Raw genomic sequence first — 25,263 nt, forward strand, 5'->3', positions numbered from 1 at the left:
TCAATTAGTTTGATACAGGTTGTGGAATACCAAACAAGTGTTTACACAATTTTCTAGACTACTGTGGTACTGCATTGGTTAAAAAAAAGGAAAGATATGTTACCTTGAACTATGTCTTACAAGGGCAGTTAGATTAGGCTAAGATTCAAGACCAAAAAAATTGCTGGAGGAGGAGAAATAACCCCCCCGCCAAAAACCAGTCCCAGGCAGCCAGAAGTAAATACTTTTGCTAAGTGACTCACTTTCCATTGTCACAGAACTTTACTTCCATGTTTGAAGAAAGTAATATTAAAAATAATACAGGAGTTGGGATTCTTGGTTTCAGATTTCACTACCATTGTTTTGGCAATTCAGCAACAAAAATTTAAAATGAGCATTCAGACTGTTTCATAAATATCAGCTGCTTTATAAAAGCAACTGAAGACCAAGATTATAGTTTATAATTTGGATTAATTACTTGTAAATTCCATTCATCTTCAAAATAATTTTATTATGTGGATGAATACAAAATCTTTAAAAAAAGACATTAATGTTTTGAAAACTACTGTACAGATTACATTTCTTTAATTTTAAATTACACACACATATTAGTAACTCTGTCACCAAAGTATTGCATGAAAATAGTTGGATTGCTACTATGGAATTGACCTAGCAGCTTCTTTCTCTCCTTGGCAGAGATTTTTGTATCTTCATCAATAGTTTTTAGCAAAGATAACAGCTCAGCTTTTGTGGTCTTCTGAACACTGTAGCGATATTCACTTTGATCAAGTTTCTGGCAGAAGGTGTAGCCTAAAGACATGTGAAAGACAGTCAGATAATTTACAAGCAATAGGACAGAATTAGCCATCCTGTAGATTTTACAGGCATGTTTGCCTTTAAGATGGTTCTGTACCTTTCATGACACACCCAGTTTTAAAAAGGATCCTTTGATGCAGGTCTTAGACTGCATTTTTAGTGAGATTACGTATTTGTCCAGATTACAAAGAGAGTGACTTTTAAAACACATTATGTATAGTCTAAAAGGCAATTTTAAGACACTTACCTGTATCCTTATTAGGATCTTGTCCTTGTTGTACAGCCATCAGCTTATCACTAACCATTTTATGTAATGTTGCTGGGATCTTGAACAAGAGAGAGTAGAAAATATAAACATTTTCTATGGTTAATGTTTTAGGTAGATTTGAGATGTAGTTTAGTTCAATTGTCTAAGGTGGCTGCTTTCTCAGCCTTACCTTTAAAACGTCTTTTTGCTGGTCCACCAAGAACAAAATGAGGAGGTCAGTTTTTCCTTTGGATAAAGTTTTATTGTTGACAATAGCTTTAGAGAATGTTCTTTTTACAACCATCCTGTTGTCACTCTACAAAATAGAGTGACAGAATAGTCAGAGGATAGCGCTATAGTTTTCTTATTTACTAAGTATGGTTAACAAGAAAGCATTACCTTGTTCATTTTAGCGTACTTTTTTAGTATACAGTCTTTCAACATTAAATTATATGAAGACACAGAGGTAACCCCCCCACAGATATTACAAGTCTGCTGGAAGTTATAAGAGTGCTAGAAATCTTGGACATTAAATTTACCTCTTTCTGCAACTTGAACTCAGAATGATGTGCTGCAATAGCCATGAAGTACAACAGCCTCCTAAACTCCTCTCTAGTTTGACTATCCAAAAGCTTCAAGTAGAGTTGAATTGCTTCTAAAGCTGGTTCTGTCTTTCCATTCACTGGGACAAAACACAAAGTTGAATAGGTTCATGCTCCTATTATATATCTTTTTTGAAAGATCAAAGTCCAGAAACATTAATTTTTAGTAAATTAACCAACAAAAACAGATAAAGTTATCCATTAAACTAGACATATCTAAGCAGAGACTAAGGGCAAGTCTACACTACCAAACTGAGTTGACCAAAGTTACACTGACACACAGCCACCACAGTAATCAAATCACTTTTGTATGTCCACACTACACTCCTTGCGTCAGCGGTGTGCATCCTCGCCAGGAGCGCTTGCACCGATTTAACCGTCAGTGTGGGGCATTGTGCAATGGCTTCTGAAAAGCAACAACAGTTGCCATAAGTAACACAAGTGCCTGCACTGACACTGCGTTGACCATAGCACTACGCCTCTCACAGAGGTGGAGTTAAGTCAGCATAGTGGACGAGTTACATCAGCGGAGCTACGTTTCAGTGTAGACGCTTACAGAATTAGGTCTACGTAAGCTGCCTTACGTCAACCTAACTCTGTAGCATAGACCAGGCCTAAGCGTATCCACATGCGAACAGCAAGTTTCTCTTTCACTCTGCTCCTGTTTTAGAAAGGTAATTGATTCTTGTATTAAAATTTAGGAGTAATTTGTCTCTATGCAAGCAAACAAATTTTTTTCCATTAGATTATGCAGCCGTAAATAGATTTATACAGATTTGAGGTTTATAATGGAAAATATTTCTCTATCAATTGATTTAAAAATATTTAAATTATATACCAGCTTTGAACCTGTAAGGCAACAGGATGCATACTAACAGAGACAAAGATAAACACAAAACTAAACAAACCACCCAACTGAAATAATTTTTGCATTTGTGTTACTTCTGGCAGTTTCTATAGAATTCTATGCACTGAATGATTTCACAGGCCACTTTGCTTTAAGTTCTTCAGTATTCTTAAATGACACATGATCATTGCCCCGATCAGGCTGCATTTATGCTCAAACTGCATTTATGCTCAAACAACCTTTAGCAATTCCGGCCCCTGACCTGGACACTCGGATTCCAGGTATTTTCCACCTGTACCATGATAATCAGTGTTGACAAGTCTGGTGACAGGTCTGTTTGGCTTGCCATTGTAGAACACTCCACACCTGAACTCTCTACACTCATATTTAAGAGATCTCACTTTGTCAACTTCAATTAGCAATTTACATTCCACAAAATAAGATTGAATTGTAAAGTCAACATTACAACCAACTTTGGCAACTTTACAAAAAATAGCTAATATATCAGCATGACCTCCAGTTGTGCCAGACATTGCATTGTGTAGAGTCTTCAAAGGGAATTACTTCTGAAGTTCTTACTGGCACCAATTGAACTTAATATTTAAAAGTTAATTTACACAAGACTAAGGTAATCTCCTCCAGTAACTCTCTGAATAGCAAGTGGCACTTCAGAAGAGGATTGGTAAAGAGAGATGAGGCTCTGTGTTTTCAGTATGCTGATGACTCCCCGCTGTATGCCTCGATTTTGTCTGATTTAGATGATGCACTTCAGGTAAAGTCTAGTCAAGTTAGGGGCATGGATGAGAGTGAGCTGGCTCAAGCTAAACCTAGAAAAGACTAAAGGCAGTGATGGTGGAAGCAGCTGGAGGAGATGGCAGAGATAATCATAAGAATGGCCATACTGGGTTAGACCAAAGGTCCATCTAGCCCAGTATCCTGTCTGCCAACAGCGGCCAATGCCAGGTGCTCCAGAGGGAATGAACAGAACAGGTAATCATCAAGTGACCTATTCCCTGTTGCTCATTCCCAGCTTCTGGCAAACAGAGGCTAGGGACACCATCCCTGCCCATCCTGGCTAATAGCCATATTTAAAGTGAATCATATTAGGTTATTCACCTCTGAAGTATTTTTAAATGAAATATATTATCCACAGTGTGGGGTGGGGGGAGCCACTAGCAAGCTATACGCATGTCTACCTAACGAAAACCAAACTAGGCTTAAAAGAACACTTGGTAAATTCTAATGAACCAATACAGATATGCCAAAATGAAGTTGTACGGAAGTAGATATGGTAACTTAGGCCTGATTCTCTACTGCTTTACATCTTGCGTAGTCATTTACACCTGTGTAAAATAGGTATAAAATACAGTCACATCAAAAAGTTAGAGTTTCACATCCATTTTGAACAGGTGTAGACAATCTGGCCTTGAGGCTCCTAAGTTAGAGTTCTCTTACTCAAAATTTAGGCCACAGCTGCACCGCTGCTTAAATACAGCTGCATGGCTGCATCACATGTGGAGAAGATACTCGGACAGGAGAGAGCTCTCCTGTTGGCATAAAAATATATATTTTTTTATATTTATCCATCCACCCACACAAGCAGCATAAGCTATGTCAGCAGGAGAAGCTCTCCCGCCGACATAGCACGGTGCACATGAATACTTATGTCAGTGTGTAACTTACATCACTCAGGGGGGTGGAATATTCACACCCCTGAACAACTAAGTTTTGCCGACATAGGCTTAGTTTTTAGGACTAGAGTTTATACCTTTGTAGCACAGCAGTCAAACCTGAAGCCTGACAGCTACGTACCCAGTCCTGCTGTCCACTCACCAGATGAGCCTGGGATCTCAGCTTCATTTCATTTCACTTACCCAACAGCTCTGTAATTCCTGTGTGGATGTCAGACGCATGGCTTAACAGTGGCTCCTTCTTTTGGCTGTAGTATCTACCAATGGTATCAAACAGCAGTAGTTTCCATGCGTCTGCTTTATCAGGTTGACTAGGCAAATTTCTGCTTATATCCACCACCATTTGATCTGGAAGATACTCCAAGCAATCTATTGCTGCAGAGAGCCATTCATCAGTCCTAGAAAGAAAGACCATTATCCAAAGACCAAAAAATAATTCTATGAAGATACAGACATGAAACAGTCAGCCAGCTGAATTTTGTCTCCAGAGGACAAAAGACTCTGCAAATACATCCATGTAAATGTTCAAACCAGTAAATGAAAATATGTTTGGTGCTCAGATGATATAGTAACGGGCAAAGCCTAAGAACCTAGACTGAGAGTTTAGGATCAAGTTAAGGGTTTAAACGTCTGCTCCTCCACTATTTGCTTTTCAAGATCGGAGTTTAGGATTCCTTTTGCTTGAAATACTTGTAATCTCATTTAGCTGGACAAGGTCAAAGTGGCATTCTATGTATGAGGTATAATTACCAGACCTGATCAGAGATTCCTCAACTTTGATCTGATCTTAACAGATAAGGACAGGTTTCAATACATATTTTTAATAGCAGACTATACAATTTCAGGCTAAGACTTTTTTAAACTAATGATTAAGGATTTGAAATCTCTTAAGTACACTGAAGAGATTTTTAGTCTGCTCACTCACGGTTGATTAAGAGCTTCCAGAATCCAAAAGAAGGAATTATACAGCCATACTTAGTTTTAGGTTCTTTTTTTGTTGTGCAGTATGGTTAAAGAAAAATTTTATGTTACCTATCCTCACTGTCATCTCCTCTAATCAGGTGCTTTTCTTTTTTTGTCTAATTAATTTCTCCCCGCTCTGAAATAACTTACCAGCACCTATTCTGATCAGAAGTGCTAACCCTTAAAAACTACATTTAATAAATTTCAAGGCAGATGATGTTGGCTTACTGCATACCTCAGCATGCTTTTTGTATTTGCATACTTCAGGTGTGAGACAAGTTTAATTCCATGCTGAACAATGCTAATCTTTTGAAACCTCAGGGAGTTGACACAGCAGTAATACACAATTACGACCAAGCCCTTCATTAAAAATAAACTACATTACAAGATTACACTGTTAATACTTTAATATTAAAAAGGAGAGTGCGCTTAATTATTTTCCAGCTGATTTTCCACTATTTGCTGTAATTCCAACGACATATCTATCTGGAATACTCAGCAGAAGAGAATAAGTTATAACTCTAATTCCCCATAGACAAGTGGTGTCCAAACTTTTCCTATTGCACCCCCCTTTACCAGTAATGGAATCTGTCCACACACATCCCCCTCCATTACTGCACAGTTGGTTCAGCAGGGAATCTTGGGCTGGGGTCTAGCCAGCCGGAGGGCCCTCCCCATCTCCTGCAGGGGCTGGCCCAGGCCCAGCTATGCACTCCCTGAACATTCTTCCATGCTCTCCTTGTGGGGCATGCCCCACAGTTTGGGGACCACTGCTATAGACTCAACTTAAAAGTTTCCTATCAAACCAGAGTTCCTAAAACCTCACACTAAAAGGATGATTGGCTAAAAGAAAGTCAATTCACCATGTGTAGAAACCCCTTTACTTAGAATAAAATAGACCATAATTGAAGGTGGCTGATGGACAAGCTTATCTCTCTGTCCTGGAGAAATCATTAAACACAGTCCCAGGCTTGTCTCCATTTCTGTCCAATAGCTTCTTGACTTGTGTTGCATGTTGCTCACAATCTACAAGTGTTGGAAAGTTAAACCCTATTTTGAGTGTTTACATCTCCATGTAATAAGGTAGCCCTTACTGGAGAATTCACCAACTTTGCTAAGTCAAATGAAAAACCAGTGGTATTTTGCTGCCATTTTAAAAGTTTATTTTAAGACATTTGGGCACTTTTGTTCCTTACTTAACTATCAGTGCTTTCAGAGACCTTCCAGGGATCAGCAGTAATGGTCTGTGTTGAATCTGATGTTAGCAAACTATATCACTATTCAACCCAGTCAACAGATACCATCCATGCCTGTTGTCTTTCATGCAATAAGGGAGGCTGATTTTATTACGCTTATTACAGTCATGCCTATGGATGAATCAACAATAGGCCCATGTGTGCTAGGTTTCTATGTGACTTAGGAAGAGAACTGTCCAGAAATGCTTCCTGCTCTCACAGTTAAATAAGTTTCTACTTACTGAGAGTCACTGAAAGCCTTGAGAATTTCTCTGTCTATGTAGTTGCTTGTGATGACGCATCCCGCCTCCTTCTTGGGTTGGGGAAGCTTGGACCTAATCCCTTGATGTTCAAGTAAAGAGTCAAGAAGTGGAAGGTCCACAAGCTGCAGCAGACGAGCAATTGTTTGTTCTTGCCATACTTCATTAATAACTGGGAGGGGTTGGAGCATATAAAGACAGTGAGATCCTGCTAGTGAAGTGAAGAGTCAAGAAAGTTACAATATTTTTCTTTCCTCTAACAGACTTCAGTGTTCTCTTAGCACGGGGTTCCAGTAACAAGGAGTGGGTTTCTTATCAACTTTAAGGGCATTTTATCACAGCAAGAGAAAAGAATTTGTTTAGTTAGCTGTTAGAGTAGGAGAATTACCTTTGGATAAGTCTGAAATGCTTTACATTTTTTGTACTCTAACTTGCAAGCAATCTTTGTCATAGATAAGGAATCAAGTCAGGTAATTCATACTCACAGGGCCTTCTGAAGAAAGAAAGGTTTGTTGAAGATTCTAAAGCTCAAACAATGACTCTTAGCTGTAGATCCCTACCACATTTAGGGCTTCCATAACTGAAAACTAAAAGACCTGTCTACTGTAGTTTCCAGGAAGTATATTTGAATCAAGCCAAGAGAAGGAAACATCTAGCAATAATCCAAAAATCTAAATTTTACAAACAATTTAAATTGAGTGAGAAAACACGAACTGTCAGCCACCATTTTAAGCCCTCTCACATAAAGCAATTAAGGGGGAAGTTTGGAGACTGGGTAGAGCATATGCACATTTTGCGGGATAGGAAAAGGGTTCGAACCAACAATGAGTTATGTCTATGATGAAGTCAGGTATGACTGTATCTTAAGATGTTAACTGACAAACAGGGAAGATTTCTGACTCCAGTTTGAATCTGTGCCAGCCCGTGACAGTAGCGTGTTCTCCCTCAGAAATTTCTACACTGATGTATTGATTAAACTGGAGAGAACAGATCTCTGTTAAAATCTAAGCTAAAACAAAACTTCAGCACACAATGTTCTCCTTGTGTTTCGAACTTTGAGTTTCATAACAAACACTGAAGAGAGTCTAGCTTAACATCTTTCCTCCAGTTTAAGACTGGATAGGTGTATGCCTGTCATGCTAGTATTAGTCCTTCCTCCTTGCCCCACAAGTAGTTGGGACATCTTATCTGGCTTACCTTGACGAGACAAACTTGCAGAGAGGTTTACTTCAGGAGCATTAGCAGGTTTTAGACTCAAGTTTTCCCAGAGATCTTCTAAGCTTTCTGATTTGATTGGAGGAGGATTAAATGCCATTTTCTCAAGTCTGAGACAAAGAGAAGGGGTGATCCAATATCAGGACTTCAGAAATAACGGCCCATTTACTTATTAAAAATCAAATCTATACACATGAAACAGTGACTACCCTTGGTGCCAATTAATAAAGAGCTTTATTTTTTAAAAATCTTACTGAATGCTTCTGCAGAATAACGGCAGGGGAGGGGCAGGCGGAAGAGAGCACAAAACTCCTAAAGACTGACGAAAGTAGAGTAAAAGTGCCTCTGAGCTTCTTGTTAAAATTCCCTTTGCTCTCATTGCTCTGCTCCAGTTTGAACAATGCAAGGGAAACTGACATTCATTTCACTTCCTTACTGCTTGTTCATGGAGTAAAACAGAGCAGCACCAAGTGACAAAGCTGCACAGTGTGCTATAGAGGAGGGAAGAAAGCAAGTCACCAATATCCCTAGCTCACTGCCACGACTCTCCATCCTAGGCTGCACAGATATCACGGAGCACGAAAGCAGTGCACTGTTTGGAAAGCTTTTCTGCCTTCCCTGTAGCCACAGGCAGCACGTATAGACGCAGCCACTTATCAGGACCCAGCTAAGAGCCATGAGCACGTGTACTGGTTCACCCTTGCCTCCCCTTTCAGGCCTGGAATTGGCAGGTCCCTCTGAAGCAGCAGGGAGTTCTCTTCCAAAATGACCCCTGAAAAATGGGAGAAATAAAACAGGAGAACGGGATGTTCCAGACACAGCACACACCCCCGGTGAAGGATTTGTTGGGATTAGGTTATAGTTTGTGAAGCAATAAGAGGTGGGAACACATCATTGCTAAGGCAGTACGGAAACAGCCTGTGAGACAAACTTAACATGAACACAAATGTTTGTAGGCTGTTAGCCCTTCTGTCCCTGCTCCCTCTCCACCCACTTCCATATTTTACTCGATTCCAGTCATGGCCTACTGGATCCAAGTGTCTTTCCTTCTTTTCAGCTATCCACCATACGATGGGAGAAATACCATAGCAACTCCAGCTGGCCACTCATTTCTGCTTTAAGCAGCTAGAAACAGGAAGTAAAGGGGACTGCTTTATAGAAGTATAAAGATAATGGACCAAATTCATCCCAAAAATAAAGGCAGTGCAATTATGCCAGGGATGAATTTGGCCCAACAACTTTTATATAGCAAATTTCTTCAAACATTCATCAACATAGGAATATGTATAATGTTTTAAAATGGTAATAATTTTTTTTGCATTTATCTAACTCTGGACAGCAAGACTAACCGCATTAGTCTCGCTTTCTGATTGCATGTGCAAACTTTGCAGAACTGTGGGCCATAAGTGCAGCTACTCAGAAGAGAGACCTCTGTATACATAAAAGTAGTTGTTTTCGGGGTTTAAAACAGTAAATTTGGAGCCTAATTTACACAAGTCTTTTTAACAGCTAGGGACTTCCAAAAGTGGCAAGACAGTAATAATTTTGCAGTTTTTCTTGGGGACTACATGGCTCAGTCAATTGGTAATGAAACAACCTCTGGATTACTAGCCTAAATCCACACCAGAATTGCAGTGACTGAACATTATTCCATGTGATTAGTGATCAGATACCTCCATTAGATGAGACTGATGGTCTCAATCCATTTAGTGGATAAACATCCCATCTCCTCCTCCCCACAACTAGCTCCTTGATTTCAGTCCTTGTGACTTCTTGGACAGAGATGGCAAGGGCTGAACCGACATAGAGACTAAACTTTCTCATTTGAAGATGTGGTTCCAACAGGTAAAAACCACCCATGCTGTACTGGTTTTGTGGATGGAAGGGATTAGCTGGATGCCTTTCAAGAAAAACTAAATACACAAACCACAAAAAATAGCATTATTTCCCCACTGCAAAGCATCTTATCTTTGCATACCATTGAGTACTAACCTTTGACTACTAATATATTCTTTCTCAAATGAACTGTCTTCTGGGCTAGGTACATTTGTCAACCTATAGAGGCTGCAGCTACTATCTTCGAACATGGACCGTTTGTCTTTTCCAAAGACTCTAGTTGAAACTGCCTCAAACACTTTGTAATCCATCAGTGCTTGACACACTCGCACTACTTTAGCACGGGAAATATCGACATCCCCAAAATATTTGTTCTGGAGGAGATGAGCAAAGATGACATCCACTGCATCAGAGCCAATAAAACAGTTATTAAAGTATTTCAGGTTCTGTCGCCGCTTTTTCACTTCCACTTGAGTCTGAAGAGCATTGATGATGCTGCTCCATACATATGTTGCTCCAAATGGCTTTTGTGCTAAGCTGAAACCTAATGGCGGAAGGACAGGGAAAGCATTAGTAACGGCATTTACTGTGATTTGCTGATAGCTTGCTCTGCAGTTTTTCAGAATTATATACTCTCTTCAGAGCAGACTATCACTCAGCCAAGAAAAAAAAAAAAGGCTAGGAAAATGTAGTACACTGGTTTCATGCATGCTCTTTCCCCCAGCACCTCAGCCTGCTACTTATTCACAGCTAAAGTTCTCCTGCCCCTTAACTGGTAGCGTCCTGTGATTTGCCACTCAAAGTACCTTGTTCAAGACACCACTGACAACCAACATGAGATATATATAGGGGACCACTTACACAGACATTTATCTTCTACAGAATTTAAGACCACCAGCAAGTTAAAAAACTATGGACCCTATAATCCCAGCAGTTGCATGTTTGGAACTCCCTGGCTTCTCTGCTATGGCTGCCAACAGGATATGTTAACCGTGTTAATTTTCATACAGATTTCTGATAGAAAGCCCACCAATACAGGAAGGGAACACATCCTCGCAAGTATACACATGCACCCCAAACCTATGTAGCGTTTACACATACTAACTTCCACAAGCAGCCAAACGGATCATATAGCATCTCCCCTTTTATTAAATATATGGCCCTGTTTCACTTGTGGAAGCAAAATTCAGGAGTTAAGAAAGTACTGTCAACATCCACTGGGTCAGTCATGGCTATCCAGCAGCACATACCCTGGTAGCAGCAATATTCATTGACTGATAAACTCAAAATTCAGCTCAAAGTTAACACTAATAAATGGGCCATCTTGATTATCACTACAAAAGTTTTTGTCTCCTGCTGATAATAGCTCAACTAATTAGCCTCTCACAGTTTGTATGGTAACTTCCAATTTATCTGTATGTGTATATAGATATATCTATCTTACTATATGTTCCACTTTATGCATCTGATGAAATGAGCTGTAGCTCACGAAAGCTTATGCTCTAATAAATTTGTTAGTCTCTAAAATGCCACAAGTACTCCTGTTCTTTTTGTGGATACAGACTAACACGGCTGCTACCCTGAATCTAATAAAGCGGACATTAGAAAAAATAACTCTGCTCAGTAGAAACCTGCTGATGTCAATTTATGTTTCAGGGCCCTCTGGTACGAAGGAGATGGGAGCAGAGAGGCATCACATTCATAATCCTGGTCAACAAATTAGGTTAATGTTAATTTCAAGAAGTCTTGGAATGCTGGGGAAGTTCCAGAAGACTGGGGGATGGGGTGGAGGGAAGTGGGGAAAAGAATCTAATGCTTTGCCAACATTTAAAAAAGGATAAACCGGATGTCCTAGGTGATTATAGGCCTGTCAGTCTGACACTGATCCTGGGAAAGATAACAGAGCAGCTGATACAGGACTCAGTTAAGAATTAAAAGAGGGTATTATTATTAATGCCAATGATATGGGCTTATGGAAAACAGATCCCATCTAACTTGATTTTTTTTTTAAAAATGAGATTACAAGTTACAAATCAGCACTGATAATGTTTGTGGATGACACAAAAATTGGGGGAGTGGTAAATAATAAAAACAGGTCACTGACACGAAGGGATACGCATTGCTTGGTAAACTGGGCACAAGCAAACAGTGTGTGTTTTAATATGGCTAAATGAAAACCATAACCATCTAGGAACAAATAACGTAGGCCACCTTTACAGGGGGTGGAGGACTCTATCCTGAGAAGCAGTGGCTCTGAAAAAGATTTAGGAGCTGTGGTGGATAATCAGCTCAACAGGAGCTCCCAAGGTGATGCTCTGGCCAAAAGGGCTAATGCAATTCTTGGACATGTAAACCGAGGAATCCAGAATAGGAGTGAGAGGGTTCAGAGAAGAGCTGCAAGAATAATTAAAGGATTAGCAAACCTGTCTTACAGTGACAGACTTGAGCAGCTGAATCAATTTAGCTTAACAAAGAGCAGGTTAAGGGATGACTTGATTGCAGTCTGTAAGTACCTATGAATCTATACAAGTTACTAGAGACAAAACTAGAGTCTCAATTTGCAGCTTGTGCAGCTGTGGAATATAACCCAGAGATGCTTAGCCTCTTATGCAGAAACACTTTTCTCCAGGAGTTTGGGACTCAGGAAACTCCAGGCAAGTTCTGAAATACTGTCAATAGGACAAGGAGTCAGCCAGTTGCATATCCTACCCAGCGAGGGAGCAGTGCTGCTAGGGTCAGGTACATCTCAGATACCAGGATAAAAAACAGTGACACCACAGTATGCTGTGCAGGGTCAGAGTACACAACTCCCCTTCGCCCCCGCAGGATGGAGTTGACTGTTACTTGCTCATACCCACACTAGATCCCCTCATCGCCCCTCCCTCACAATGCCAGGCTCTGGGCAAAGGGAAGAGGGTAACTTCTAGGGTCGTTGGGGACAGGGAGATTTCCCCCCCGGGCAGAGACACCTCCACAGAGAATGGGTTTGGGGCACCGAAGACACACCTGCGTGAGCCCCACCCTTGCAGGCCTGGGGAAAGCGCCCTCAGACCTAACTGCAGGGAGACTGCTGAGGGGGCTAGGGGGGAAGAGCCTCAGGCAGGCAGCGCCTACAGCCGCCCTCCACAGGTTCAAGGACACATTCCCCCCACCCCCGCTGCTCGCCTGCTCCCTTTGCGCAGACACATCCCCGCTCCCAGCAGCTTTTCACGCGGGTGCGTGCGGAGACGGGACCAGCGGGGCTGAGCGAGGGCAGCGTGCGGGTCACGCCTCGGCTCGGCTCCCCCCGCGGTGTTTCCCACTCACCCCGTCCCCCCTCGGCCAGTGCCCGTAGCCGTACCCGTGCCCGTACCCGGGGGCTTGTTAGCCGGGCTGTACACAGCGCAGAGATTCAAAGCTGCCGCCTTCTCCCGCACGCCGGCCATGGCTGGCCGCTCCCAGCGCCGCGACCCGACTGCGCCCGCGGCCGCCGGCCCAGCTGGGATCTAGCCGAGGACGTGGGCGGAGCCTTCCTGAGCAGCGCCCCCCTCCCCATTGGCTTGTCTAGGCCCCGCTCCGTCCTCCCTGTATCCGCCCCGCCGGCCAGGCCCCGCGAGCGCGCGAGGTACAGGCAGCGTGGGCGGGTCAGGGACCTGGTCCGCACCCCAGTGCCTGGGGGAATGAGCCCGGCTTCTCGTGTCCGCCTGCTCCGCCCCCAGTGCCGGTTTACAGTCTCCCTCGTTTCCACTGGCCCAGCAGAAGGATAACGGGAAACATAATTTAAAACGGGACAGCCACTTATAATAAAATCAAAACCAGGCGCTCAGGGAAACGGCTCCCTGCCCATGTAAGGACTTTTAGCACCTAAGGCAGGCACGCGGACTTCTCTTCAGGTTGCAGTGGTGGATTTGGGGGGGGAAGGGGGAGAGAGCTGACCTGTTACCGCAAGGCAGTTCACATACATTCAAAATTTCTCCAAAGTCCTGGGCCCGCCTCTGTCAGTATTTTAAAAATATATAATGTTTAACCATTGGCTCGTGTATGTGTTTCAGTTTTTGTAAGTAGCAGTGGGATCATCAGCAAAAATTATTTTTTGTTCATGAAAAGGTTAGTATTTCTACTTCTTACACTATTTTCTGTGATAAAAAAATGCTCTTTATTTAATTATATGTTTTTGTGATTTTAACAAAATGGTGTTTATTTAATTATAGTTTTAGCTGGATAAAATTACAACCCGTTAAAAAAACAGCAGTAGAGAGCTGTAATATTTCAAATGCCTCTCAACCGCAATAAAATCTTCATCTTATACTCCTAACAGGAGAATATATAACCCTGTCACAACACAAGCGTAATCAGGTTAGTCCATTTACTCTGCAAGAATATTTTAGATTAACAAAATAATAAAAGGGGACAGACTCAACAAACAAAGATCAAGGTCTCACATAATTCAAAACTGGCCAACCACAACATGAAAGCAAACTCCTAGTAAATCTTGCAAGTGATTTTAGATGAACACGTGATAAACAATAAAAAATGCTCTTCTATCTGTTTAAGAGACACCAAGTATTTACTAATCCATCCAAAACTGTATGTCACTCGCATTTCACTGATGTTTTCAGTGTATCTTACAAAGTCTTTTTATTTGGTGTGAAAGAACCATAGTTTGTTGACCAGGGCTGCAAGGAAAGGTCTGCCTACTTCCACAGGCTTTTGCCTTGGGTGGGAAGAGGTGAGCTTTGCTTTTGGTAGGGATAGCGAAGTTGTTGAAGCTTTTGTCTGACACTTTTTCAGTATGTTGTATTAGCTTCCCTCTTGCATTATGGCCTTCAACAGAACTTCCACCCTTGAAGTAGAAGCAGCCGCAGAGCCTTAAATTGCATTTTAATTATATACATACACTAAGACGATGTAAGTTTATTTTAGAAATAAAGAAACTAAATTATAGAGATTTTAAAAGTGAAAAACAAAGCTATTAAACTTTTGATTCTAGATTATTAAAAATATTGGGCCCAATCCTGCCTAAGTTTACAGATGTGCAAAACTTTACTTAACCCAGATCGCAATTTGCTCAAGGCTGGCAGCTCTTGAGTGGAGATTTTCATCTGCCCAGTACAGCCTTGAAGATTTTGGGCAAACCTCAAGATGCTGGCAGATACAGGCTCCAGATACCTTAAATTTACACTTAGGTGTCAGTGAAATGCAGATGTATAGCCAGCAGAATGGATTTATTTAGGTCCTGTATAAACAATGGCTGTAGTTTAAAGCTGGAAATTTCAAAGGGGCCTAAGGAAATTAGACATCCAGCTCCCTTTAAATTTCAATTGCAGTTGGGTGCCTTAGGCTCTTTTGAAAACTGCAGCCTATGTATTAATTTCGCATTGACAGTGATAGATTTTTTAAAAAACATTGCATTTTGAAGATATTTACTATGCTATTTAACAATGTAAGTTACTTTTGAGGCCTAAGTTACTTGATAATGTCCTTTCAAACACACACGTAAAAAACAGAGAGACTCACCCAAACCAAAGCCCCACATTTATCTTCAAAATAAAATGTAGGTGGAAATTTGTTAATTATTCTCCTTTGTGACAGTTCTAATTTTGAAGGGTGAAAATAAGTATATTTTAAAAATTAGATAAAAGGTTAGGCCTCTCACTCTTGACAGGCCTATAAAATGATCTTGGTATCTAGACTAAAAATAGTTCTGCATCAGAGTTGATGGTGTCATTAGCAGTTAAGGCAGGGGTGGGCAAACTTTTTGGCCCGAAGGCCAGCGGCGTATTATTGCCTAGGCCGACAAGGCCTAGGGCTTGGGCAGCAAATTTGCAGGGGCGGCAAATTTATAACAGCAGCATTTTTGTAATCGCTGCATCAGTGATGCGCACCGCAATTCTACCAATTATAGTGCGTATTGGAACCACCCATGACGGCGCAACACCATTTAGTAAAGAACATGCTCGCGACAATCCTAAGCGTTAACAATATGACCAGAAGGAAGAAATTAAGTGGTTCTCAGTTAAAAAAAATGCTATACAAAAGAAAGGGAAAATGAAATGATAGCAAAAATGCGCAAAATTGATTCCTTTCTTGTATCAGTTAGTGCCGACAGTGAGACAGAACAAATAGTGAAAGTAGTAGTGAAGTAAAAAGTGAAAATACTGGTGTTGATATTGAAAATATTGAGGTGGTTAAAGTACATATTGAAACTAATGAAGAAATTCCGGCTGCGGTTAGTTTTGAAGAAAATGCTCCAAATACTAGCATATCAGAGATGACCAGGAATCATGTTGATCTGGATATCTTTGACAATACTGCAGAGATTTGCAAATCATGTCAATCAGATATTCAATCTGGCATTGAAATATCTACCATAAGTGACGACCCAGCCCAATGGATATTGAATGGTGCTACAATTGAATATTTATCAATGCATAGTATTAAACAAAATATCGACAGTGATTTTACTAACTCAGAAAGACAATATACTGATAAAAAGTGTGTTCTAACAAAAAATGTGTTTGAACGACATTTTTTAAATGGTGAAGTAAAGCCAGAGCAGTATCTTGTATATCCGGAGAGCAAAGGAGCCGTGTTTTGTGCCCCATATCGATTATTCAGTGGGATCTCTAGTCTGGCGACAAGTGGATACCATGACTGGAAAAATGTATCAGCTCGACTAAGTGAACATGAAAATTCGACTGAACATAAAACATGTGTATTGACAATGGTGAAGAGAGGCGAGATACCCGGAAGAATTGATACGAATGTAAAATTTCAAACGGAAGACGACATGATTTATTGGAGAAATGTGTTGAAGAGGATTGTAGCAGTGGTAAAGAAACTTTCGAGCAGAGGACTTGAATTTAGAGGTAAGGTGGAAAAATTTGGATCACCTTATAACAACAATTACATGATGGCCCTTCAGCTTGTTGCAGAATTCGATCCATTTTTAGCAAATCACATTGCACGTTACGGAAATGAAGGTCGAGGTAACGTATCTTATCTTTCATCCTATATATGTAATGAATTTATAAAATTGATGGTTTCAAATGTAATCTCAAATATTATTAAAGAAGTAAAAGAAGCCAAATATTTCTCGATAAGCGTTGATTCAACTCCCAACATATCTCATGTTGATCAATTGGCTTTTATATTGAGATATGTAAACGATGATGGCATACCGGTAGAGAGGTTTCTTTGTTTTTTTTTACCAAATACTGGCCACAAATCAGAACAGTTAGCTGATGCTGTACTTTCAACTTTGAATTGTTATGGATTAGATATCGCAAACTGCCGTGGCCAGTCATACGACAATGCCACTAACATGTCTGGTGTATATAGCGGGTTGCAAGCAAGAATAAAGAATATAAATCCTTATTCTGTATGTGTGCCTTGCTCTGCCCATTCTTTAAATCTGGTTGGAGTATGTGCAGCAGAAAGTTGTCAAGAAGCATGTTCATTTTTCTCAACTGTCCAACATTTTTATTCATTTTTTTCTGCCTCTACTCACCGGTGGGAGATTTTACTAATTTGAAGCCAGGCAGTAAAGTAATAAAAAAACTTTATGAGACTCGATGGTCATCTCGAGTGGAAACTTGTCATAATTTGAGTGAAAACTGGAATGCTGTAATTAAAGCCTTAAATACAATAAAGTAACATGCTACTGAGAAACCTCTTACATGTAAAAAGAAAAGGAGTACTAGTGGCACCTTAGAGACTAACCAGTTTATTTGAGCATAAGCTTTCGTGAGCTACAGCTCACTTCATCGTAATGAAGCTGCAGGCCTGCAGCGAAAACTTTATCAACTTGAGGCAGCTTTTATGGCTGTATTTTGGAGCTCACTCTTGGAAAGATTTCATATAACTAGCCAAAAACTGCAAAATGTTTATATTGATATACAGGCAGTTGTAGAACTCTACAACTCACTAATAGGATACATTAACTCTATACGGGACTTGTTTGATATGTACGAAGAGACAGCCAAAGAAAAATCTGAAATTGAAGACTATAAATTTGACACAAGGCGAAAAAGAAAGCGTAAAGTTCAATCTGATGAGACACGCAAAGTTGAAGTGGAAATGCGTGGTAGAGATAAATTTAAAGTAGATACCTTTTTAACAATACTAGACCTTGTATGCTCTGAATTAAAACACAGAAGTAATGCTTATCAAGAAATTTATGGCAGATTTCAGATTAGGTTTCTCTCTAACATTACCAATACTTCAACAACAGATATAACAGTTCATGCTAAAAAATTACAGCTATGCTACCAAGGAGATTTAGAAGAATCATTCATGAATGAGTGTCTACATTTTTGATCGTATTTGGAAGGTGTCAAAATTCCTGAAAATGAAAAGAAGTCAATTTTAAGATATTGCAGCCTTCTTCGAAATTGAAATAATCATTCAGTATATCCAAATATTGATATTGCCTTCTGAATGTTTGTTTGCACACCTGCTACAAACTGTTTAGCGGAACGATCATTTTTGGCATTAAAAAGGGTGAAAAACTATTTGAGGGCTAATCTCAGTGAAGAAAAATTAAACTCCCTTTCTCTCCTGACAATTGAAAAGGATCTAACAACTTCTCTGGATTATACAGAATTAATTAATAAGTTTTCCTCTCAAAGGTGTAGGCGTAAACAAATGTAATTACTTATTACTCACATACTTTTATTTCTTTTATTGTATCTACATAAAATAAAAAATAAATATTTGATATACACCAGACCCCCACTTGAATGTGGAGTTTTGGATCCATGTGCTGTTCCGCCCTATAAGCAAAATCGTGCTATACAGACGCCCGTTCAAGCGAGGGTCCGCTGTACTTGTAATTTTATTTATAATAAAACTTGCAAATGTTCAATTATTTTAATGATATTTAGATTCATTTTAGTTCAAACGAATTTGTAAAAAAACTAAAACAAGTTCGGGGGCGGGGGGGCACGGCAATTATTTCAGGGCCTAGGGGCGGCAAAATCATTAATCCGCCACTGCCGAGGGCCACATTGGGGTTGCAAAACTGTATGGAGGGTCTGGTAGGGAAGGCTGCGCCCCCCCCCAAACAGCCTGGCCCCCGCCCCCTATCCGCCCCCTCCCACATCCCGCCCCCTGACTGCCCCCCTCAGAACTCCTGACCCATCCAACCCTCCTGCTCTTTGTCCCCTGACCATCCCCTCCCAGGACCCCCTGGCCCTAACCGCCCCCACCCAGGACCCCATTCCCTATCCAACCCCCTTCGCTCCCTGACTGCCCTGCCTCCTATCCACACCCCCACCCTCTGACAGGATCCCTGGGACTCCCATGCTTATCCAATCCCCCCTGCTCCCTGTCCCGTGACTGCCCCCCGGGATCCTCTGCTCCTTATCCGGCCGCGCCCTACTGCCTGTCCCCCGACTGCCCCGCCCCCTATCCACACCCCCACCCCCTGACAGGCCCCCCAGGACTCCTACGCCTACCCAACCCCCCATTCCGCCTCCCCTGACTGTCCCCCCAGAACCTCTGCCCCATCCAACTGCCCCCTGTCCCCTGACTGCCCCCCTGAGACCTCCTGCCCCTTATCCAACCCCTCCCCCCCACCCCCCTTACCAGGCCGCTCAGAGCGGCAGGACTGGCTTATTGGAAAGCCTGGGAGGTGGGCGGACGCAAGCTGTGCTGCCCATGCGGCAGTGTGGCTGCCGGGGAGGGGGGACAGTGGGGAAGGGGCCAGGGGTGAGCCTCCCCCGCTGGGAGCTCAAGGGCCGGGCAGGATGGTCCTGCGGGCTGGATGTGGCCTGTGGGCCGTAGTTTGCCCACCTCTGAGTTAAGGTTACAATAACATAGCAATGAATGGTTTGGATCAGGAGACTCCATTTAAATGAGTATGCGTTATTACTAACATAATAGCAGATTTGGCTACTGCTGTCCCTTAAAGGTCTGGAATTGAACCTAAAAATCATCAAGAAGTTTAGTCGCCAAATTAACTGCAAAGCAGCCATAGTCCAAATTCCTACTGAACTTTTTGTAACTTTATTTTCAGTACATTGCTGAAATAAGGTGATACTGCAATGGCCTGGTATCTTCAGGACCCTCAGTTTTAAACCTAAAGAGAGTTAAGACCTACAAAAATATTTTTAGGAACTAGATATAGCACCGCAGTAAAAGTACAGTACAACTTTTATCAGAGAACAAGTTGTAAAAACTCTGTCAGAAGATAATGAACTAGTGCTAGCACGTAGTGAACTGTATGTCTCTGAGAAGGTTGTGAGCTTTTTTTTTTTTTTCTAAATAAAAGAAGAAAGCAGAAGAGGCTAAGTTCATTTCAAGGTAGTATTTCACTCGTATTGCTATAAATAATTTATTTTGCTTTGCTTTATATGAATGCATAACATTTCCTGTTCACCAGAGGACCATCTGACAAAAAGTCATCCAAATTTATAGGTTAGCCACTTCTTATCTCACTACAGATACTGTATCTGTATCTCACTATAGCAACGGTAACAGAAAAGCTGGACATTTTCCTTCCTTTTCCACTGGCCAAAGGACATCAAAAAGCAGTGACAGATTAACTGTTCCCAGGGGCCCTGGCCAATTTGGGGGCTTCTGCAGAAGCACCAGAATCCATACAGAATCCACCCCTTGCTCCTCCTCTCCCTCACAGGGTCCCGCCCCCTGCACCTCATCTTCCCCCAGAAGCCCCATCCTCTGGCCTGGCTGGAAACTGGAGCCGGGTTGTGGTAGGGTAACCATATTCTCCCTCTCCCCCTCCCCGGTGTGGAGCTGGCCCAAGCCACTCACCTGAGCCTCCGTCCTCCCCTGCACAGAGCTGGCCTGCCACTCACCACCCCTCATTCCCGAGCCCCTTTTTGGAAAAACTGGGCATTTGTCCCGGTTGCTCTTGTTAAACGATCAGTTGGAAAGAACAAACAAGACAAATGCCCAGATTTACCAAAAAAGTTAGGACGTCCAGGGCAGGGCTGAAAAGGGGGCCTGTCTCGGCCAAAACGGGACGTATGGGTACCCTAGGCTGCACTAAGAGCTGCCCAGGGAGCTTGGGCTGCAGTGGGGGAGCCCTGGACCCTCCACCTGCCCTGGGCAGGGGGCTAGGGTGTCCGAGAGCAGCCCCTGGCCTGTGTATCCGCCCCGTGGGGTGTGCTGCTCAGGGCAGGTGGAGGGTCCAGGTCTCCCCACAGCAGCCTGGCTCCAGCTTCTGGCCTGGCCAGGGCCTTGTGGGGAAGGGGAGGTGGTGAGCGGGGGGGAAGAGGGGAGAAATGTTCTTTGTTCCCAGGGTCTCAATAAATCTTAATCCGCCTCTGAAAAAAAGGTTATGAGGCATATAGTCATTTCTACACTGAAAACAATGTAATTAAAAATGCAGATTAAAAAGGTGTGTATGTATTTGGGAAAGGAGCCAAAATTACACTGAATATTTTTATAGACCTATTTTAAAGGGTAGTAGTATCCATTGATATTACTCTGGGATTTAATTGCTTGTGTAATTCCACTGACCCCAGTGGAGTTACACCAAGAGGAATGTGGAAATCATGATTTCTTCAATTTTCCAGGTTTTTTTTTTTTTTTTTCAATTGCACCTTCATAAACTTGAACCTGTCAATATAAAATTCAGTTTGGAGGCTATATTATCACTTCCTATCTAGACTCATAAGAAGAGGCCCCTCTTCTGACCTTCCAACAACCCCAGCCTCAGCATCAAAAGCAAGCCCCCACAGACCAAGACAACAACTCAAAGAGGCACCAAACCCTTCCAGAACAACAGATGCAAAACCTGTAGACATAGCTCCACTGATATGATGATTAATACTCCCCACAACACACCTTTCAAGATCCATGGGTCCTACAGATGCCAATAGCAACATGTGGGGTACATCAGCCAGTGCATCAAATGCCCCAACAACTTTGTGGTTGAAAGCAAACAACTACTCTGCTCTCGGATGAACTCATGCAGAAAAGTGATAAAGGACAAAAAAAAACTTACCACCCCTCAGCAAACACTTTTCACAAAGCCATCACTCCTCAGTCCTTCTGTCCAAAGGAAACCTGCACAACACCTTCAAAAGATGAACCGGGAAATTTAAATTCATAACTCTACTAGACACTAAAAACCATGGACTTAAAAGAGACACTGGTTTTATGGCTCATTATAACAATTTGTAACACATCCTACTGCCTTCTAACCCTTAATTGCTCACGTAAAATTAAATGATCTACAGCATGTGTGATCCCTTGTGCTTAACAATCTGTCCCACTTTATATTTAGCTTGGACACTTTGCTTACTTTCTCCAGACCTGAGGAAGAGCTCTACGAAACTTGAAAGTTTTTCTCTTCCACCAACAGAAGTTGGTCCAATAAAAGATATTATCTCAACTACCTAGTCTCTTTTATAGATAATTCGGATCACTCATCCAAATCATATAGGGTCAGAGAGTGACACACTTACTTAAATTCTGGGATTTAGATCTCATGAGTAAAATATAGTTTTTAACAAGTTATGTAAGTGAATCCTAATTTGTATGAATGTTGTTACAGCTGAATTTTTTGTTTGTTTGTTTTGAAGCTGTTAAAGGTTTTGTATATAGCTCATCTTTGATAAATTCCATGTGTGACTCTGAAGTAAGTTCTGTGAAGAAAACCTAAAAAATAAATCAAACCGAGGGTTTAAGGACCAAGATCCTGCTCCCATTGAAATCAATGACTGCCACTGCCATTGCCTGCAATGGGGCCAACAGCAGACCCTAAATTCTGAGGACCTTACTCATTCAAACGCCCATTGAAGTTCTTGAGAATTTGGATTGTGTGAAGACTGAGTAAGGACCTCAGAACTCAGTCACAAGAGTACAGTTTTAGTTTGAGTAGAAAGAGCAGACTATTTAAATTCTTCGAGTTTCAGACATGTTTCTGTTGCTCGACGTGGGAATTAACTATCAGGTGAAAAAAGCCATTGACTGAAGGAGATGGATAGTATAGGATAATGTGGATTGACACCATATTTCAAAACTACGTTGGCAGACAGATGGCAATGTTGAAAGGCCTGTAGCTACAGGAGGTGATAAGCTTTAGAGTAGCCAATGCTAGGACTTTGTTCCCTTAAGTGCTGCCTAACCAGATGGAAGTGTATTATTAGAAACAATAAAGATGCCTGTCCTTACCCAAAACAGGTAATGAAATTGTAAGGAAATGTATTTTGTTCCTGCAAAATTTTTTGACAATACCAAATAAGTTTTTTTTCACCATTTTGGGGGTTTTCTTATAAAATGGAAGATTCAGAAACTGAAATTTTCTTGGCCTAAAATCAGAAAATTTTGGCCAAAATCCACAATATTTTCAGGCTTTGATTACCAAAGAGTGAAAAAAAATTGGGCTATGGTTTTGCAGTGAAAACCTGAAAAACAGTAAGAAACAGACATTTCCCACAGAGATTTCCATTTTGACACAAAAGCTATTTTTATTTAAAAAAAAAAAAAAAAACCAAAAACAACCCCCCCACGCATGTTTAAAAAAAAAACTTCACCAAATGTACCCAAGACTTCACCTCAGAGATGAGTTAACTTCAGTGCTTAGATGGCACACTTTAGACGTTGCTAAAGCACAGGAAATCTAAACATTCAACTGTAATAGCTCATTTCCATGACTTAGAACTTAGCTACACTAGACTTATTTCCCTAGATTTCTATAAAGTGTATTTACACTATAACAAAGGGAAAGTTTAAAAATAAAGTGGATGCTCACAAAGCTTTAATTTCACTGAATACTGGTGTAAGTTTCACTGATATGAGCGTAAGGACATATTGGACCCAATTTCCATGGCTCTGTTGCTGTTGAAGAACTATAGAAAATCATATTTACCATAAAAATGCAGAAATATTCCAGTTATTTAGAACAGCCATTCTTTTCTCTTTAACCTAATTAACAATATCAACAATGTGTCCATTCATTGCAGTATTGAAGCAGATGAAAGGAATACATTTTAAACAGTTTCTTGTATGATTTTGTACCATTCACATTCAGATATGAGACAAATGACATTTCAACATATAGTTCATACGTTCACATAAAGGTATTGTGGAAAATAGCAACTTCAGCTGGAGGAATTTACTATTATATTCTCCTTAAATTGCAAAGATAATAAAACTATCAAATCCCCACTATTTCATTGCATGGCATTATGAAATCTAATCCATATGGTCTCCCTGTATACTGAAAATCCCCCATCACATCCTGAAAACCTCCTCTCCTCATCTTCATTTCTCTCACTTCCCCCCCTCCTTCACTTTAAGAAATTGACTACAGGTGCAAAATCTCACTTAACATGCTGGAAGGAAAAGAATGTGATGCACCAAGCCAAAGGCACTGATATTATCACAGCAGACAACATGATAATGCAAACCACACTCTTGACTGTCTAGTTTTCATTTGTGGTGGGTGTGGTGCTTCTCAGGATACCCAGGCCTGAGAGTCACCTTGTTACCTCCTTCTCCAGAGTGAGGTCTTGCCTATTCCTGGCTGGGAATCAGTTCCCTGCCACCACCAGCCATTCAGCCACTCAAGTACTTTCCTCTGGGCAATGCCAGCAGTCTCTTTGCCTTGCAGGTTAACAATAGGTGCAGCCCTGTCCCCGAGCCCTTTGAATTATTCCCCTGATACCCAGCCCAACACTGGCTACTCCCACATCCCAGATCCTCTGCCCCCAAAGAAGCAGTGTGCCCCAGTTTACGAGTTTTACCTTAAACCACTGCTTCTGTAAACCACACAATGCTTGTGAGGCACTTATAGTCAAACAAAAGTTGGTTAATTTAAGAAAGAATAAAGATTTAACTAGACACAAGAGAAAGTGCAAATGGTTACAATAGAAAACAAAACCATAAAATGTGAAGCTGGATCTACACATTAATAGTTGCCTTTCCTATCTAATAAAGTAGGTGCCCACCCCACATACAATGTTCAGTCTCTTCTGGCTTCACGGGAACCAGGATGCAATTTTTCATGACAACACCTCACTCCTCGTCTCTTCAGAGAAAGGATTCTGAGGTCCTCTTCCTCCTCGGTGTCACACAGAAACACTTTTGTTTCTATTCAAGAACAGGAAAACCCCTGTTTAATTGTAAAGTTCCTTTTTTACCTTCAAGAGAATTTGATTGTTTGCAGTTGTCTCTGATGGTTTTTCCATTGAAAGTCTTGGGATTGAGCAAAGATAAACAGGATATAGGAGAGTGGACACCTAGAAGAAGGCAGCAGTGTGCATGCCCAGAGGCAGGAACATAGGCACCTAAGGAACTTTTACTCTGAAAAACTTAGGTGCTGAATAAGTTTAGGCATAGTAGAGCCAAAACTGGGACTTAGGTGCCTAAGTCTGGTGTTTAGGCACCTCAGTCCCTCTGTGGATCACGCCCATAGATATTATATGGTGACTGGCACTATAAAAGCCAGACATAGAAAAGGTCACACTGAGACAACCTAATGACGTAAAGAGGGAGGATAGAATGTAGAAGCAAGCTTGCAAACTTAGTGGCATGGGAGTAATTTTGCCACAGTACCATAGTCTGTGCAATAGAGACACTGGAGTTTTGATCCCTTCAGCATTTGCAGATTCTTTTAG

General features: G+C 41.3%; 1 protein-coding gene and 1 pseudogene across 4 annotated transcripts; one reads left to right on the plus strand and one right to left on the minus strand.

The window, feature by feature from the left end:
* Positions 1-469: 469 nt before the first annotated feature.
* DEPDC7 (DEP domain containing 7) lies at positions 470-13,365 on the minus strand. Of its 4 annotated transcripts, none has more exons than XM_037901506.2 (9): positions 13,044-13,365; positions 9,848-10,235; positions 7,838-7,965; positions 6,623-6,812; positions 4,366-4,580; positions 1,582-1,724; positions 1,233-1,358; positions 1,043-1,121; positions 470-789 (listed from the first exon to the last, which is right to left on the minus strand). In XM_037901506.2, exons 1-9 carry the CDS (start codon positions 13,114-13,116, stop codon positions 575-577), a joined length of 1,557 nt encoding a protein of 518 aa, XP_037757434.1. In that variant the 5' UTR covers positions 13,117-13,365; the 3' UTR covers positions 470-574. The 4 variants fall into 4 exon arrangements, with proteins under 4 accessions (XP_037757434.1, XP_043406119.1, XP_043406120.1 ...); XM_043550184.1 differs by having other exon boundaries at positions 13,032-13,363; XM_043550185.1 differs by having other exon boundaries at positions 13,038-13,250.
* A 2,576-nt stretch (positions 13,366-15,941) lies between these two features.
* LOC102935261 lies at positions 15,942-18,322 on the plus strand (annotated as a pseudogene).
* The last annotated feature ends 6,941 nt before the right edge of the window (positions 18,323-25,263 follow it).

Source organism: Chelonia mydas, chromosome 6 (assembly GCF_015237465.2).
Source record: "Chelonia mydas isolate rCheMyd1 chromosome 6, rCheMyd1.pri.v2, whole genome shotgun sequence".
In the NCBI taxonomy this organism is placed as follows: domain Eukaryota; kingdom Metazoa; phylum Chordata; order Testudines; family Cheloniidae; genus Chelonia; species Chelonia mydas.

What these genes read in the sequence shown, in the direction of transcription:
- DEPDC7 (XM_043550184.1), bottom strand. Translation starts at nt 13,116, where the DNA reads ATGGCCGGCGTGCGGGAGAAGGCGGCAGCTTTGAATCTCTGCGCTGTG. An exon ending in AGGAATTACAGAGCTGTTGG is followed by an intron (nt 1,725 to 4,365) that starts GTAAGTGAAATG and finishes GTTTTGTCCCAG; the next exon opens with TGAATGGAAAGACAGAACCA. An exon ending in AGTTCAAGTTGCAGAAAGAG is followed by an intron (nt 1,359 to 1,581) that starts GTAAATTTAATG and finishes TCTATTTTGTAG; the next exon opens with AGTGACAACAGGATGGTTGT.